Source organism: Fundulus heteroclitus, chromosome 20 (assembly GCF_011125445.2).
Source record: "Fundulus heteroclitus isolate FHET01 chromosome 20, MU-UCD_Fhet_4.1, whole genome shotgun sequence".
NCBI classification, from domain to species: Eukaryota; Metazoa; Chordata; class Actinopteri; order Cyprinodontiformes; family Fundulidae; genus Fundulus; species Fundulus heteroclitus.
In genome coordinates this window covers 20,521,012-20,536,770 of record NC_046380.1, presented here as the reverse complement: position 1 = coordinate 20,536,770, position 15,759 = coordinate 20,521,012, and the positions used below count along the sequence as shown (strand labels likewise).

Sequence of the window (15,759 nt, the reverse complement as noted above, 5' to 3'; positions counted from 1 at the left end):
TGTAGATGTCGGGAGGTTATGCTAAATACTGACCTCTAGTGGTAAACAGGAAAAATATATCTTTTGTAAATTGAAATGTGAGGTTGAACGACAGAAAGTCTTTTTTTTTTTTCTTAAATGGAAAAGTTCTGAAGTTGGTGCAAATATAAATATATTTTTTTCCGATATTATTTGATTTATCAAGTATGGCTGGTTGGATAAATAAGAGCTGTTTGATGAAATTGTAAATGACTAGCTTTGCTGTAAGGCTCAGACACATTTACAAAAGAAGAAATTAGTGTAATTTTCTTTTGTTATTTTAAATTCAAAAATCCTCTAATTCGAATTGTTAATAGAATGTTATGATATAGATAAACAAATTACAAGAAACAAGTTTGTGACATCCTGCGATAGACTGGCGACATGTCCAGGGTGTATTTGACAGCTGCCCATTGACAGCTGGAGATAGGCACCAGCACCCCTCGCGACCCCACGAGGGATAGACGTGTTAGAAAATAGATGGATGGATGAAGTTTGTGATATCACAGTGTTTAACCTCATTTAAAAAAAAAATCCTTGCATTTTGTTTAATTTAACAAGTATTTGTTGTTTGTAGCGATGTCTGTATAAGCATGTTACCCATATTTTTTTCCTCATATTGTCATATTTTATTTAACAGATGTTTAAGCCAGGGGATGAGTGAACATATGAAATGAATACTAAAACTACGTTTCATTCAGTTCACACCAACAAATCTATTGAATTTTTTTTAAGCAGTCAAAAAAATGTATTTTTAATATTCAACTAGTCATTCTAGTAGCTATTCCTAGCTTCTGTCTACACTTTGAATAAAGGACCTGTGTTTTGAGAATCCTGTAAAAACACTTTTTCTACATACCTTTGAATGATAAATAATCAAAGAGAAATGCTTTGAATGTCACATTGTCACACATTATCATATCATGTGACCTTTTCAGCTCATTTAATAGCAGTGACATTTTCCAAAAAGACTGTTTCTGTTGCTTTTTTTGGGAACTTAATATCCTATTTGTGACCAGATTGTTTTGTATCGTCATTAATTATAGTGTAACTTATCTAGTATTTCTTTGAATCCCATTTCCTGATCTGCATGTATTGTACCAGCAGGGAATATACTTCAGGAGGCTTTCAGGTGAAACTGTTTGGTCGGAAAACAAATTCATCTTATTTCTTAGATATCTACAGCCCTGTGACTTTCCAGGATTTTGGGTCAGAATGAAACAATGTGTATCTAATAAGTAACTGCTCAGTGTTTTTTTTTTTTTTTTTTAAACAGACCCAGTTCCTTGTATTTTGAAGAATAACACCAGGAGAAACACATGTGCTACATCTAAGGCCTGCAGCCCCTGAGATAAATTTGAACCCCTGCACAGCGCCTGAGGCGATTATCTACTTTATCTGAACAGAACAGTCACTGACAACAGTAAATGTGGCTCCAGTTTCTATTGGTTCTGAAGAACTAGACGGGCTGTGTTAGTCTCACTGGCCACTCCCTTCAGGTATCCTAAAGAAGCAGGCACTTGAACTTCTGAAGACAGAGGCAAGGACTCCTTCTGGTAAGACAACACAGAGAATATCCTATGATTTCAACTGCTGTATGCCATATTGAATTTAAATCTATTGTAGCGTGTGGATGCTTAGTGGTTGTGAATGTATTTAAGTAATACATGCTTTGTCCAATAGTGCCCTGGCTTACCTCTGATCCTGACTCAGGTTAAAATGGACCAAAAGCAAATCTCCCAAGTGAAAACAAAACCTGGGGACGGACCTGTCAGCAATGAGCCAAAAATGCATGTGAGGGACCAATGGGCCACAAAGATGGAGTTCATCCTGGCGGTGGCCGGACACATCGTGGGTCTTGGAAATGTTTGGAGGTTTCCCTACCTTTGCTACAAAAATGGAGGAGGTGACTGCTTCTTGTTGACAGCTCTACGTCTCTTATCGTCTTTATGTCTTTCGAAAACATCAGTTCCACATTTTTCAGTCTCTGGGGAACTTTAAGTCTTATTTGTGACTAAATTGTTTTGTATCGTCATTAATTATAGAGTAGTTTTTCTGTGAATATCATTTCTTATTCTGGATGTACTGTGCAACACAAAATACCAACAGGGAATATACTTCAGGAAACTTTCAGTTACACAATTTGACACAATTATTACACATTTGTGTTTCACAAATGTCAGCTGCACAAAGACATCCAGGGTCTGATTGCCGACCTCAGGACCTTTGCTGCATTCTCCCCTCTCTTTCTTGGGCTATTTCTCAAAACACTGTGACAAAAAAGCTTTTTTACTGCCAATCTAGTCAGTTTCTCTATTGTGTGTCGGTTCCATAACGTTTAGATTTAAATGAGGGCCAATAGTTACCCCTCAAGAGGTATGTCTTGGATAAATGAAAAAGGTGCAAAAAAAACTTTGAACTCATTTGTTGGCCAAATTTTTTTCCTTTGTTTTGTTATTTCTGAGATACTAATCACTGATATGCTTGTTTTGAAGGGGTTTTCTTCATTCCCTATGTTTTATTTTTGTTCACTTGTGGCATCCCGCTCTTCTTCCTTGAGACATCTTTGGGTCAATTCACCAGCCAGGGTGGAATAACATGTTGGAGGAAAATATGCCCTCTTTTTGAAGGTATGGGTTGAACATATAACTGTCATAAATACATACCGAACTGGGTAGTCAAGCTGACAGAGTTTAAATGTACACGCCACAGGATAGTATTTAATGGCTTGTTTATACCTGTTGAACATTTTTTTACTTCTGGTATGTTGCAGCAACAGACATCAGTCTATGTGAAAGACATTATGTTCTTATTATCATTCTTATTATTGTTGACAGGCCAACACAAATCTATGCATAATCATACATGATTTTTAAAGCGTTTTACCAATAACAAATATAAAATGTCAAAATTTCTAGGTGTCGACTTTGCTGGACCCTTCTAACACACAAATAGGTTTTGACTTAAACCGTTCCATTGCACTGTAGACTCCACACAAAGCAGACACTATTTACTGACTTATTGGGAGATTTGTGTTTGCAGTTGGTTGCACTGGATTTTATTCAGACATACATAAAAACGGAGCTCAATACAAATGAAAATTATCCTTTTTAATAAGAAATAGAATAAAACATTTGTAAGTATGTCCTTTGCCCTAAAGATTAGGAGCTAGTTTGTGTCGGTCTGACATATATTGTACATCCCAATGAAACGTGCTGGTGAAGATTCTCAGTCATCCAGGTCATGGCCATTCCAAAAAAAAGTAAAAAACAAAACAACTGGACTTGTTTTCCGAAGTTTGAAGATGTTTCACTTCCTATGCAGGAAGCTTTCTCAATTCAAAAAGTCTGGAATAATGTGAAATATCAAGCTATACTATTTCCCAACAAAGGCTTTGTAATGGCTCAGATAACATGCAAATTCAACAGAAACCGGTCCACCCCCTTAGTAGAGAAAGCTTCCTGGATAGGAAGCGAAACGTCTTCAAACTTCGGAAAACAAGTCCAGTTGTTTTGTCTTTTTACGTTTTTTCTGGAATCCCAATGAAACACATTAAATCTTGTGGATCAAGTGGTATGAACACTTTGGCAAGACACTGCAGATGATGACTTGGTCCACTGTTTTTCAAGTCAGCTCACACGTTGTTTTATTTCTACCTGTGAGTATCTCACTTGCTGTTTTAAAGACTCACCTATCTCTCCGCAGGCCTGGGTTATGGAAGCCAAGTGGTCGTTTTGTACACCGGGGTGTATTATATCATCATTCTTGCTTGGACATTCCTCTACCTGTTTTCATCCTTCAGAAGCGAGCTTCCCTGGGTGAGCTGCAACAACAGCTGGAACACAGGTAGCGAGACGACTTTCTTTTACGTACACGCCAATGCCCTCTATTTCCTCTGCTAATCCCAACGTCTCTGCTTTTTTGGAAGACGCTTGTTTTGAACATGGTCGCAACGACACATCCTCTCTGCACCTGTATGCCAACACGACATCCTCAGTTGTTCAGTTTTGGGAGTAGGTATCAGGAAGAGAAGCATCGTTGCAAGCCTTCTGTCTGTGTTACTGAATGGATTGTCTTACAGGAGGAGACTATTGGGGCTGTCAGATGGGATCGAGGACATCGGGACTATCCGTTGGGATTTGGCCCTTTGTCTGCTTCTTGCCTGGGTGTTGTGTTATTTCTGCATCTGGAATGGAGTTAAAACCACAGGAAAGGTACAGAACAGAAGTGAAAGCTAAGTTTTTATTTCTGATTCCATTATCTTGTTCCCGCAAGCACTGTACTCCTTGGGCATTAGGTGGTGTACTTCACGGCTACATTTCCGTATGTGATGCTGGCAGTGTTGCTTGTCCGTGGTCTTACCTTACCAGGAGCCAAGGAAGGCATTATTTTCTACCTCTACCCTGACCCGTCCCGCCTCGCTGACCCAGAGGTACTGTTTCAAGCCTTTAACTGTTTTTCCTTTGTCTAAAACTTGATTCAGGTATATATGCACCTATCTTTTGGAGCAAATGTAACTGATATTCCACTTTGTAATCCTCGTGATTCAAAAATGTTCTGCGAATGGACCGCGAAGAAAATCTTGCAGGTGATCCTGATGAAAACTGGACGTTTTGGTCCACATTCAAAACATAATGTTGACAAAACTGCCCATCACACTGAACACACCGCTTGGCTGATGGTTGCAGCATCATGTTGTGGCGATGTTCTTTTTTTAGCCAGTGACTGAAAATTGGTCAGAGTTGATGGAAGAAAATGAGAGAGCGAAACAGAAAACAATCCAGGAAGAAAGCTTGTTTAGACGCTGCAAAATACTGAAGAGGAGGTTGGATTTCTAGCAGGATACCCAACATGGAGCAACAATGGGATTGTTTTAATGGAAGAACATTTATATTAAAATCCCCTAATACTTATCCAGACCTAAATTCAATTGAGAATCTGTGGCATGATGTGAAAATGAATGTCCACAGATGTTCTCTCTCTCTTTTTGCAAAAAAAAAATGCTCCAAATCCTTGAATTTGGGAGGGAAATCCATGTGCACAGTCTTGTTCAGACTACCTCATAGTTCTTCAATCAGATTCAGCTCTGGGCTCTGGCTGGACCACTGCAGAACTTCTATCTTTTTTTGGGGAAGCCATTTGGTGGATTTGGATGCATGCTGAAAGATGATGTTCCTTCAAATCTTTTGCTTTCTAGGAGAAGCCTTAAGATTTATTTTATTTTTTTACCAACGTTGACTGGTATTATGTTAAACTGTTTCCCTGCACCCTGCCCGAAGTTCCAGTTCAAGAAAAACAGCACCAAAGCATGATGCTTCCACCACCGTGCTTCACTGCAGACATGGTTTTCTTTTTGTAATGCGGCGATAAGCTGATGCTCTGTGTTGGTTATAGTTATGATTTTGCCAAACATACCTTTTGGAACTATGGTCAAAAATTTGACTTTAGTTTCAACAGACCATAACACCTTTGAGAGTTCAAAAGTATTTTTGCCTAGTTTAGCAGGATTGAATGATTTTCAGTATTTCGTCCAGTCACCCTACCCCATGGCCCAGACACATTTAGAATGCACAAGATTGTTGTTAGATGTACAAAACAACCAGTATGTATTACTTTTTTGTCAATCCCCTTGTAGTGTCCCTGAACAAGTTTCTTCTTGTTAATTAATGACATTTTGGAGGGAAGCTCAGTTCTTGCTAATATCCATGCTGGGTCATAATTTCTGCACTTGATGATGACTGCCTTCACTGGTTTTCATGGTTTATCTCTGATCTTGAAATTCCTGTTCTACTTTTCTCCTTACTGATAGCTGTTGACAGTAATATCCCTTTGATGTGAGGGAAGCTCTCAGTTTTTGCAATCAATCACGGGCACTTTAAACAATGGCAGGTATCTGCTGGCTCCGCTCCAGCATGTATGGGTTTCACTGAGGTGATTAATGCTGAGCACAGCCTCATTTATGGTCATAAGAATGTGAGCACACTTGTGCAACCATGTTATCTTAATGTTTTAATTTGCATTTCCCCGCTTGGAAGATTCAACATATTTTTTTTTCAACATAGTTGTACAAATTATTGGTGGGAATAGGTCTAAAATACTTTACTTTGACGTTTTAACAGGATTGTGAAGACCTTTTTTAAAGCTAAATATAAATGCTATGAGACATTTATGTCCTGGCACTATGATGAAAAAAGATTTAAATTTGCAGGTATGGATGGATGCAGGCAGCCAAATTTTCTACTCCTATGGAGTTTGCACGGGTGTTCTGACATCCTTGGGAAGTTACAACAAATACAACAACAACTGTTACAGGTGTGTGTGTGTGTGTGTGTGTGTGTACATGTTTTCATCACTCTGTTTATACTTACCTGACAGTTTAATTAACACATTTTCTTTACAAACAGGGACTGTATTTACCTATGCCTGTTAAACAGTTTAACCAGCTTCGTAGCTGGCTTTGCCATTTTCTCTGTGCTCGGGTTCATGGCAAAAGAGCAGAATGTGGATATTTCCATGGTAGCTGAATCAGGTAATTATTCACGTTAAGCGGGACTTCCGAGCAATGTTGTGTTTCAATTCCGATAATTACTTATTTGATGTCACACAACAGGTCCAGGCTTAGCATTCATTGCTTATCCTCGAGCTGTGGCTTTAATGCCCTTCCCTCAACTTTGGGCAATCTTCTTCTTCGTTATGATCATCTTCTTGGGATTAGATAGCGAAGTAGGAAACACAACGATTCTTACATGTACAATTGAAACTCTTACTCAAAAGTGAAGTTCTTACTGGACTGTATCTCTCCCCACAACAGTTTGTGTATCAGGAGTCTTTAGTTACAACCATCTCCGACATGTATCCCTCCTTCTTTCAAAAAACCCGGCGACGTAGACTGCTTCTTCTCACCATTTGTGCTGGAGGTTTCCTGGTTGGTCTTGTGATGGTAACTGAGGTAAGTAGTTTGATCAATTAGTGTGGCATGTAAACAATAAAGCTGGATATACTTTAAGATATAACTATAAAAAAGCCACAATCCTGATGGATACTGGAGCTTATGACATCAAAATAGGTGTGTTGATAGTTTTTTCTTATTCAGAGACACCCACAAAATGATCAGTCAGTAGGATTTTGATTTTGAAAATCCCATACATTCGGTGGCCCATTCATCAAATTTAAAGTACACAGCTAAAATAGAGTCTTAAATAAATTTTCATCATTTGCCAAAAATGAGAATAAAAAAACAAACAAACATAAAATCATGATATTAAGTAAAAACATCTTTGCAAATAGCGCTGCCTTGTATTAGCTAATTCTGGGCTTCTACTGAATACTACTGTGAGTTCAACTCCTGTGTCAGTTTTCTTCATGTATAACTCATTTTTAGTAGGTTTGCCCAATATTTTAATTGGCTCTTTTATAAAATGCGTGTGGAGAGTATTTATGCACATTTTAGAAGCTTGAAAATATATGGCCTGTAAAAAAATCACTAATGAAACATTGAGATCCGTCCGTCCGACGGTCCATCACAGCGCCAAGTGAATAATGCGCTCTTGTGTTTGGGACACAAACCATAGATTTTATGGCACTTGATAAAACCAGGTGTACAATTATTGGGGCTGGCGCTCAAGCTTGACAGGTTTCCATAGATTTTATGATCCACCGAGAGCATCAGAAAAGGTTTGAGGCGCTATACATCCCATAAACATGACCTAACACGTTTAGAGGCACAACAGGTTCCCACATGTTAAATATGACTAAAATCACGTAAAAATGTGGTTTTGAACAAATTAATGTACTTCTAGCTTTAGAGATGAATACACAATAATAATAATAATAATAATAATAATAATAATAATAATAATAATAATAATAATAATAATAATAATAATAATAATAATATTTTTATAGATTTTCTGTGGTTTGTATGCATCTTGAATACTTCCAGTGATAGTTTTTTTTGTCTTTTGCAGGGAGGCCTATATGTCTTCCAGCTGTTTGACTACTATGCTTGCAGCGGGATGACACTTTTATTTTTTGCCATTCTTCAGTCTGTCTGTATTGGATGGGTTTATGGTATGTGATCTAAATTCATCTGCTTTAACTCTGTTTTTCAATGGCTTCCTGTATTTTGTTGCAACATGCTAGCATACTAAAAGTACCTACTGTTTCAGGTGCAGATCGTCACTATGATAATGTAAAAGACATGATTGGTTATCACCCCTGGCCTTTCATGAAATACTGCTGGAGATACATAACACCAGCTATCTGTACCGTAAGTGTTGGTTAAGTTATATCTTTGCATTAATTTATAGTTTTTTGCATGCAAGACTGAGTAAGGGGATCTCAGGTTATATTCAGTTAAGCTTTACCTTGACTGAAGACAATAGTTAAGTCTGTACAAGCCACTTTTATAGGTACATCTTTCTAAAACGCCTTGTCTTTCAGCAGTTCCCTGCACTGCTCTCACCTACAAAGACAGCTGTGTGAGCACAGTCTAAAGACACTTGTGCAGCAGCCAATACAGTCACTGTGATTATTGTAAAGGGTGAAATGTTTTTTTTGTACCCAGACGTGTTTGATCGCAAAAATATTGTGCACAGCCTGTTCCTCAGTTTTGCAAGCTGTTAAAAATAGGCTCCTGCAAATAGTGGCCAAATAGGTAGCTGGGGCTACAACAGACCAACAGGTGTCAAAATTCAAAAATATCAACAGAAGTGCTTCATGTTCTGCTTATTCAGAAGTTTAACAGTAATTTATTTACTTGTTACCCTCTGTCTCTGTATCATGATGTAATTTGTACCTTAAATATAAACATCTTTATAATTTCAAATTGAACACAAAGGTTTTAAATGTGGATTTAGAAAATGGTATCCCGATATTATTACATTTCCTCCAAACCACATTTAGAGCAATATATTAGATTAGATTAGATTAACTTTTACTGTCCCAAAGGAAATTTGATTTGGGTTACAGACTCTGGCTGCTGCATAGTCCAAACTATGCGTCACACTGCATTCACACATAAAACACTACTATAACAATTCCATTATAAGACAATAAATAGATACATAAAGAAGCATGTTACATGTTATTCACAATACAAATTTGAAGAAAAGAAAAAAGAAAGAAGAGAGAAAAAATAATAATAATGCTAATAATAATTAAAATAAAATTTATAAAAACTGTTCTTTAAAAAATCTGTTATAAAAGATAATGAATACAAAAAAAGAGCATGTCCGTTTAAATGTTGAATGTTGATATATAATGCAATAGGGGACAATATGAAGAAAGGGATAAATAGATGTTAACTTGGTCATTACAAAGACCAAAAACTTTGTTTGATTACTATGGAAATTCAACAGTAACAAGTTTAGATCTATCTCTGTTATTTTTCTTGGAGCATAAATGTCTATATTTCTAAAGGGTAATTATTACATTTGAACAATTTTCATCACACTACAAATCAACCTGAAGCAGATTTTTGAATGGTAAATTAAACATTAAATGATTAGAAGCAACTGTTTCTAAATTTTTGAAAGACCGAAAGATAAATATTAACTGTTCATGTGATAATTTAGGTCTAAGGACAAACAGTACAGGCCTGGAGAGCTAACCAGACCTGGTTAGTACTCCTAACCTCTAAAGGGTTGGAGGTGGACTAGATGCTGTAGATTTGGTGGGAAAGTTGTTAGAAAGTTGAGGCTTCATGGTGAATTGGTGTAAAAGAATTGAGACTTGACTCGGATTCGGAAACAATGACTAGTGAACATTCCTGGGTAGAGTCAATCTGAATTTGTATCATTCACCACTGTGGGGTGATAAATGATGACGGAAAGTGTTCCCTTTCTGTCACAATGTCAAACATTTTGCTTTCTCAAAAGATTATTACAGCATTGTTTAACCAACCAGCATTGCATACCATGTCCCAGTTAAAGGAGCAATAAGTAAGAAATTTACTGTAAAATAAATGTTTTGTCACCCTATAAACAAACGGTCCTCTCCTTCAACAATAACTTTGGCAAGCTTTTCTCCTTTCAAACCTAAAGGTACAGTGTAAAACTACTTTTGTGCAGGGTGTAGCCCGTGTTTACATCTATCTATCTATCTATCTATCTATCTATCTATCTATCTATCTATCTATCTATCTATCTATCTATCTATCTATCTATCTATCTATCTATCTATCTATCTATCTATCTATCTATCTATCTATCTATCTATCTATCTATCTGATGAGTGTTCCAAGGGTTGTAAAAACAGCGCCCAGCACTTGGTATTTCATGTTGGCAAAAGAGCAGCAGCCTCCAAACATGGAAGCCAGTAAAGAAAAACAAAACATGAAAAAACGATTTGTACAACAACTTACTGTGGGTGAATCGTCTTCGCTCGTCACCTTGAATATGCTGAGCTACCTCCTCATCTCTCTTGACTTGGCAACCTGCGCAACACTCTCCGAAGGGGAGGAGGAAGCACTGTCTGTTTTGTTCTGATTTGAAACACTTGGTGTCATTATTACTTATTGCTCGTGTCAGGAGAATTTTCCACCGAACTGTGTGTTTGCTTATTCTGTGAATTAAGGACACACGCTGACATTAATAAATCCCAGAGACAGAACTGAAAGTTAATCAACATTTATTAAGAGTTGAATACAAAACATGTATCGATACAGGGATCTTCTTCGCTTCCACCAACAGCTCAAGCCTAGAACATAGAAGGTTCTGACTGATCTCTAACTCAATATATATAGTATTTCTGTGGGATTATCTAAACCCCTTAAGGTGGCGATCAGGTTACATATGCAGCACTGGAGCTTGCCCACATGCTGCAGTGTTGGTCTCCCACTCATCTGGTCTCCAGTCAGCGTCATCTTATCGGGTCTCATATCTGGCATTTTATGCCTTAAATCTTTCCCTCTGAAGAAGGAGTTTATCTTAACCTTCCTTGAAACAGAATGTCTCTGTTGTAAGCAACATTCTTTAGCACACTCCCATTTTACTGATTTAACCTCCACTATTTTCTGAATAACCACCCTGTGCTTCTGCAAAACTGAACTTTCTCAAGACTCCTTTATATAGTTTCACATGACCATCTTCCCTGTGAGGATCCAACACTAAATTTGCTTACTTACACGATATGCAGTCAAAAAAAAAAAAAAGCAAACAAGTGAAAACAAAACAAACAAAAAAGACACCCTTGATAAAATTATGTCTCATTGTGATTGCATGTTTTGTGTAATCATGTGCATTCTGCTGCCTTATCAAAAATGTCATTATGGTAACACATAATGACAATAAGCCCTGTGATAGACTGGCGACCTGTCCGGGGTGAACCCCGCCTCTCACCCATTGACAGCTGGAGATAGACACCAGCACCCCTCGCAACCCCACAAGGGATAGACATGTTAGAAAATGGATGGATGGATAATGACAATAAATATTCTTACTGTCTTAGAAGTTTTAGGCTTTCAATTCATTAAATTGATGCACATTTTTATTGTGCCTTGTGTCTGTTTGCTTTTTCTTCTAGTTTACGTTTCTGTTCTCTGTAATCAAACACAAGCCCCTGAAGTTCAACAGCACGTATGAATACCCGTGGTGGGGTTACGCCCTGGGGCTATTCTTCACTCTCTCCTCCACGCTGATTGTACCCCTGTGGATGCTATATGCTGTGAGCGTCACTCCGGGAACACTAAAACAGGTAAACGTATTCAACGAAAGGGCAGAATTTTAAATAAATATAACGTATCAACACAGGAAGGACATGCAAAGTATTTTGAGATAAAAAAAAATATATATATTTTTTCATTTAACTTAAAATAGCTCAACAAAATTAACTTTGCTTTTGTAGACCAGACTCTGATACATGTGTGTCCAGATACTTAGTGAATGGGAGAAAGCAGTGAGGCGGATCTTAGGACAGAAGCAGCTTATTTAAACTATCTCTGTCTGTAATATCTTCTACATTTGCTCTAGACTTATCTGGGAAGATTTTAATTTTTTTTTTACATCGCATCCGTTGTCGGTCTTTTATTTATCATAAATTATCTAACCATATATTAATATGGCAAACTGTTTTTCTTTTTCACTACACAGAGGCTAAAACATCTTTGCACTCCAGCGAAGGACGCACCAGCTGGTACAACAAAGGAAGCATCAAACCGTGAAGCATTTCAGTCGTTCACATACTTGTCCACACTGCGTCCGGCTGAGTGTCCAAAAGAAACAGAGAACACAACTCTGAAGTCATCTGCGGTTTAAGCATATATATCTATATATATATATCTCTATATATATATATATATATATATATATATATATATATATATATATATATATATATATATATATATATATATATATATATATATATATATATAGATATATAGATATATCTATAGATAGATAGTTAGTTAGATAGATAGATAGATAGATAGATAGATAATGAGCCATATCAACAGTTGCAATAACAATACATTCAATAACGCTACATTATGCACCATAGCAGTCAGTTTTCTGCGCACTCCTTTATGTGAGAGAATAACTGCTCACACAGATACGTAGAGCCAAATACTTGTAATAAGGCCTATGTGATGTTCCTGAAACAGTTAAACTTGTCTAGTTGAGATGTCCAGCAGGTGAAAATGCAAGCTCCATGATCATGCACAGATTGGAACGCTGTCATAGTTCTGCAAACTTTATCCCCCACAGAGTCGAGTTTTACAGTTTAACCTGCCGCTGTAGCCAGCTAAAGAGAGACTAATTTAACTGGTCATTAAAGCTTTCTGGTTTGATCAGGAAAAAAAAAATAAACACTGGTCCATACACCTGAAAGTCCTGAAAACCTGTTATGAATTGTGTCTCCAGTCTTTAAATGTGTCTGTGCATTTCTGTGGTGATGCTGCTGCAATGAGTGGAAAGCTTCCTGAGGCATTTGAAGAGGCAGAACCTAGAAGTTTCAACATTACTTGAAAAAAATGCCATCTTTTAAAAGAAAGATTATATTTATTCTCAAAATAAGTGCCGACTGGTAAGACATCTTTTAGGCAGGTGTGCTAAAGGTCGGGGACCACAGAACAACAATAAATCTGCTCAAACATAAATCCATCCTCGGTCACCTGCTGCTGGATTTTTAAGTAATTTTTAAATCATATTACTTTTATTATAAAAGCTACTATCACGTGTAAAGATTTACCGGGGCATGATTGAATTAGAAAATCAAAAGCAATATTATTTACCTTTATTCAACCAAAAGATTAAGTTTAAAAAAAGCATAAAATATTTGGTACATTTGGTACATTTTTGCTCCTCTTGAAGCTTACAGAGCTTTTTTTTAAGTTTTAAGTTTTAAGTTACAATATGGAAGAAAAATAAAACACAAAGTAAAAGGTTCACTTGAACTTCATTTCGATGCTTCATTTTATGAGGCAATGAAAGACTTTGCTTGATCACACAGAAAGATAAAATCACAAATGTTCAAACTAGAATAAATACCCTCCAGCACTTTAATACACACCTTCAGCTTTTCATTGCAAACCAGCTCACCTCTGACACCTGAAACTGTGGAAAAACTGGTCTGCAGGCTTTAATCGATGATTACAGGGTAACACCAAACTGTGCAGCCAATTCACAGTACAGCACAAGAGCAGCTGCTGCAAACTTATCCATTAAAGGGGACCCAGACTGAGAACAACAGTTTCCCAAAAAACCGGTTCAGTGCAGATACTGTATACTGAAACTACATAAATATACTGCTTACCTTTACCACACGAGTCCTTCCTCTGTATTTATTATCTCCTGTTAAAGTAGTAAAAATAAACCCAGCACAGTTAAGACATAACACAACTAAATGGCTTTCAGTCTCTTGGACTAATTTTTTCTAGTGTTATTCTCAAAGAACTAAGATTGAGAAAAAATGTAATGTAATGAATTAATTAATAGTTGTATTTACATCTGTTCTTATGTGTGTGTGTGTGTGTTTGTATAAATGGAAAAGGCTTATATATATATATATATATATATATATATATATATATATATATATATATATATATATATATATATATACATACATATATATTGGATTATTGTATGTTTAGTTTGAACTGAGCATTTTTGAAAACGTTTTTGGTTACCATATATGAGAGTTTATTAAATGCATGATGAAACATGATTAATGACTCTTTCACTGTCTCTAAAATTGAAGGGGTGCAAAGATCAGAGAAAATGTTTTTAGGAAGAGAATATTAGGCATGCACAAGTCAGATTCTTCCTGGGGTATAGCTGATTTTACTATTTACTATAGTAAAATGAGTCCTGTACTCATGAGCTGAGAGGCCCATGTGAGAGAAAGAAGCCATTGCTCCAAAAGTAACGTAAAAAGAAAGATTAGTTAGCAAATACACAAAATAACAATAACCTCAATTTATTGAGACATTCCCTGTAGTCTGAATAAACTAAAACTGTATTTGAATACAGCCAGAGGTGAAAGTTTGTAAACCTGACAAAACCATTCCAAATGTGAGGTGTGTGGGGAAACACCATGCTGGCTGAACAATTGTACCAGTTTTAGACAGACAGACAGACAGACTTATTCTGATTCCCTTAGTAGCAACTTTGTTTTTCCATTTTAAATTGATAAAATAAAATAATGCTATGGACAAATATGATGTTCCTGTACTATTTAGAACTTTCTGACACTTGGGGGCGCTAAAGCCTGCTTTTCTCTGAAAAGAAAATACTTTTTCTTTAAAAACCAGACTTCCATCCATCCATCCATCCATTTTCCGACACGCTTTATCCCTGTTGGGGCGAAAAGCAGAGTTGTTTTCTTCAAATAGGGCTTTCGGTGAATGCAGATTATTTGCGCTAAAGTACATGTCTTACATAATCATCAAAAGATATATATATATATATATATATATATATATATATATATATATATATATATATATATATATATATATATATATATATATATATATATATATATATATATATATATGTATAAAAAAACACATGAAGCATTTTCTTTTATATCTCCGTCTTAAAAAATCTACACCAAACACATCTCTGGGCATCAATAGCAGTTTTTCAAGTAACATTTGTGGCAAATACTTAAGTAGTTGTTTAATAAAATACATAACAAAATAATACCAGAGTGTCCCCAAATATGGAATTTCTGTGTGGTGAAAGTTAGGTTTGTTATTTTCTTAGTTTATCTTCAAAATGTGTCACTGGTAGCAAGGTATGATGACAACAGCTATCTATCAGCTTTGATTTCTGAGCCTGCTCAGAGTATGTCCATATATGGTAAACGGTATGACAGTGGAATGGGAAAGGCGAGGAGGAGAGGGGATGGCATTAGGGTGTAATCCTTGTTGCGGGAGTGTCAGAGCCCCTCCGAGGGCCAAGATTAGACAGAGCGCTATTAACGTCAAAGTCTGTGGCAGCAGATCCTGGGAGACTAACATCAGCAAGTCACTACTGGGTTGTTGTAACCCAGACTTTAACTCTGATAGTTGCTTGTCAGGACTGATTTACATGCATGTGTAAGTTCTCCCCTTGTACGTCTACTGAGTGAAATTACTTTGATTTCCTCAAGTCATCATTCTTTTACCTCTTTTACTTCACCATGTTAAAGTTTCTGCAGACCGTAACAACCTGTTATCCTCTGTCTGGATGGTGGATCGGTTTTACAGGCATCCATCTAAACAATAGTCTTTCTCTCTTTCTGTTTTCTTTGATT

The 15,759-nt window shown here is 36.6% G+C and overlaps 1 protein-coding gene across 1 annotated transcript; it reads left to right on the top strand.

Moving 5' to 3' along the window:
* Positions 1–1,706: 1,706 nt before the first annotated feature.
* Positions 1,707–12,272, top strand: slc6a22.2 (solute carrier family 6 member 22, tandem duplicate 2). The gene is made up of 14 exons (XM_021321581.2): positions 1,707–1,924; positions 2,514–2,648; positions 3,724–3,864; positions 3,947–4,031; positions 4,100–4,232; positions 4,316–4,450; positions 6,227–6,330; positions 6,423–6,547; positions 6,629–6,741; positions 6,830–6,967; positions 7,986–8,088; positions 8,187–8,287; positions 11,542–11,712; positions 12,108–12,272. Exons 1-14 carry the CDS (start codon positions 1,738–1,740, stop codon positions 12,270–12,272), a joined length of 1,836 nt encoding a protein of 611 aa, XP_021177256.2. The 5' UTR covers positions 1,707–1,737.
* Positions 12,273–15,759: the final 3,487 nt, after the last annotated feature.

Excerpts from the sequence above, each read along its gene's own strand:
- slc6a22.2 (XM_021321581.2), top strand. The coding sequence starts at position 1,738 with ATGGACCAAAAGCAAATCTCCCAAGTGAAAACAAAACCTGGGGACGGA. Across the intron at positions 6,548-6,628 it reads TTCCATGGTAGCTGAATCAG|GTCCAGGCTTAGCATTCATT; the intron begins GTAATTATTCAC and ends GTCACACAACAG. Across the intron at positions 8,288-11,541 it reads TAACACCAGCTATCTGTACC|TTTACGTTTCTGTTCTCTGT; the intron begins GTAAGTGTTGGT and ends TTTTTCTTCTAG.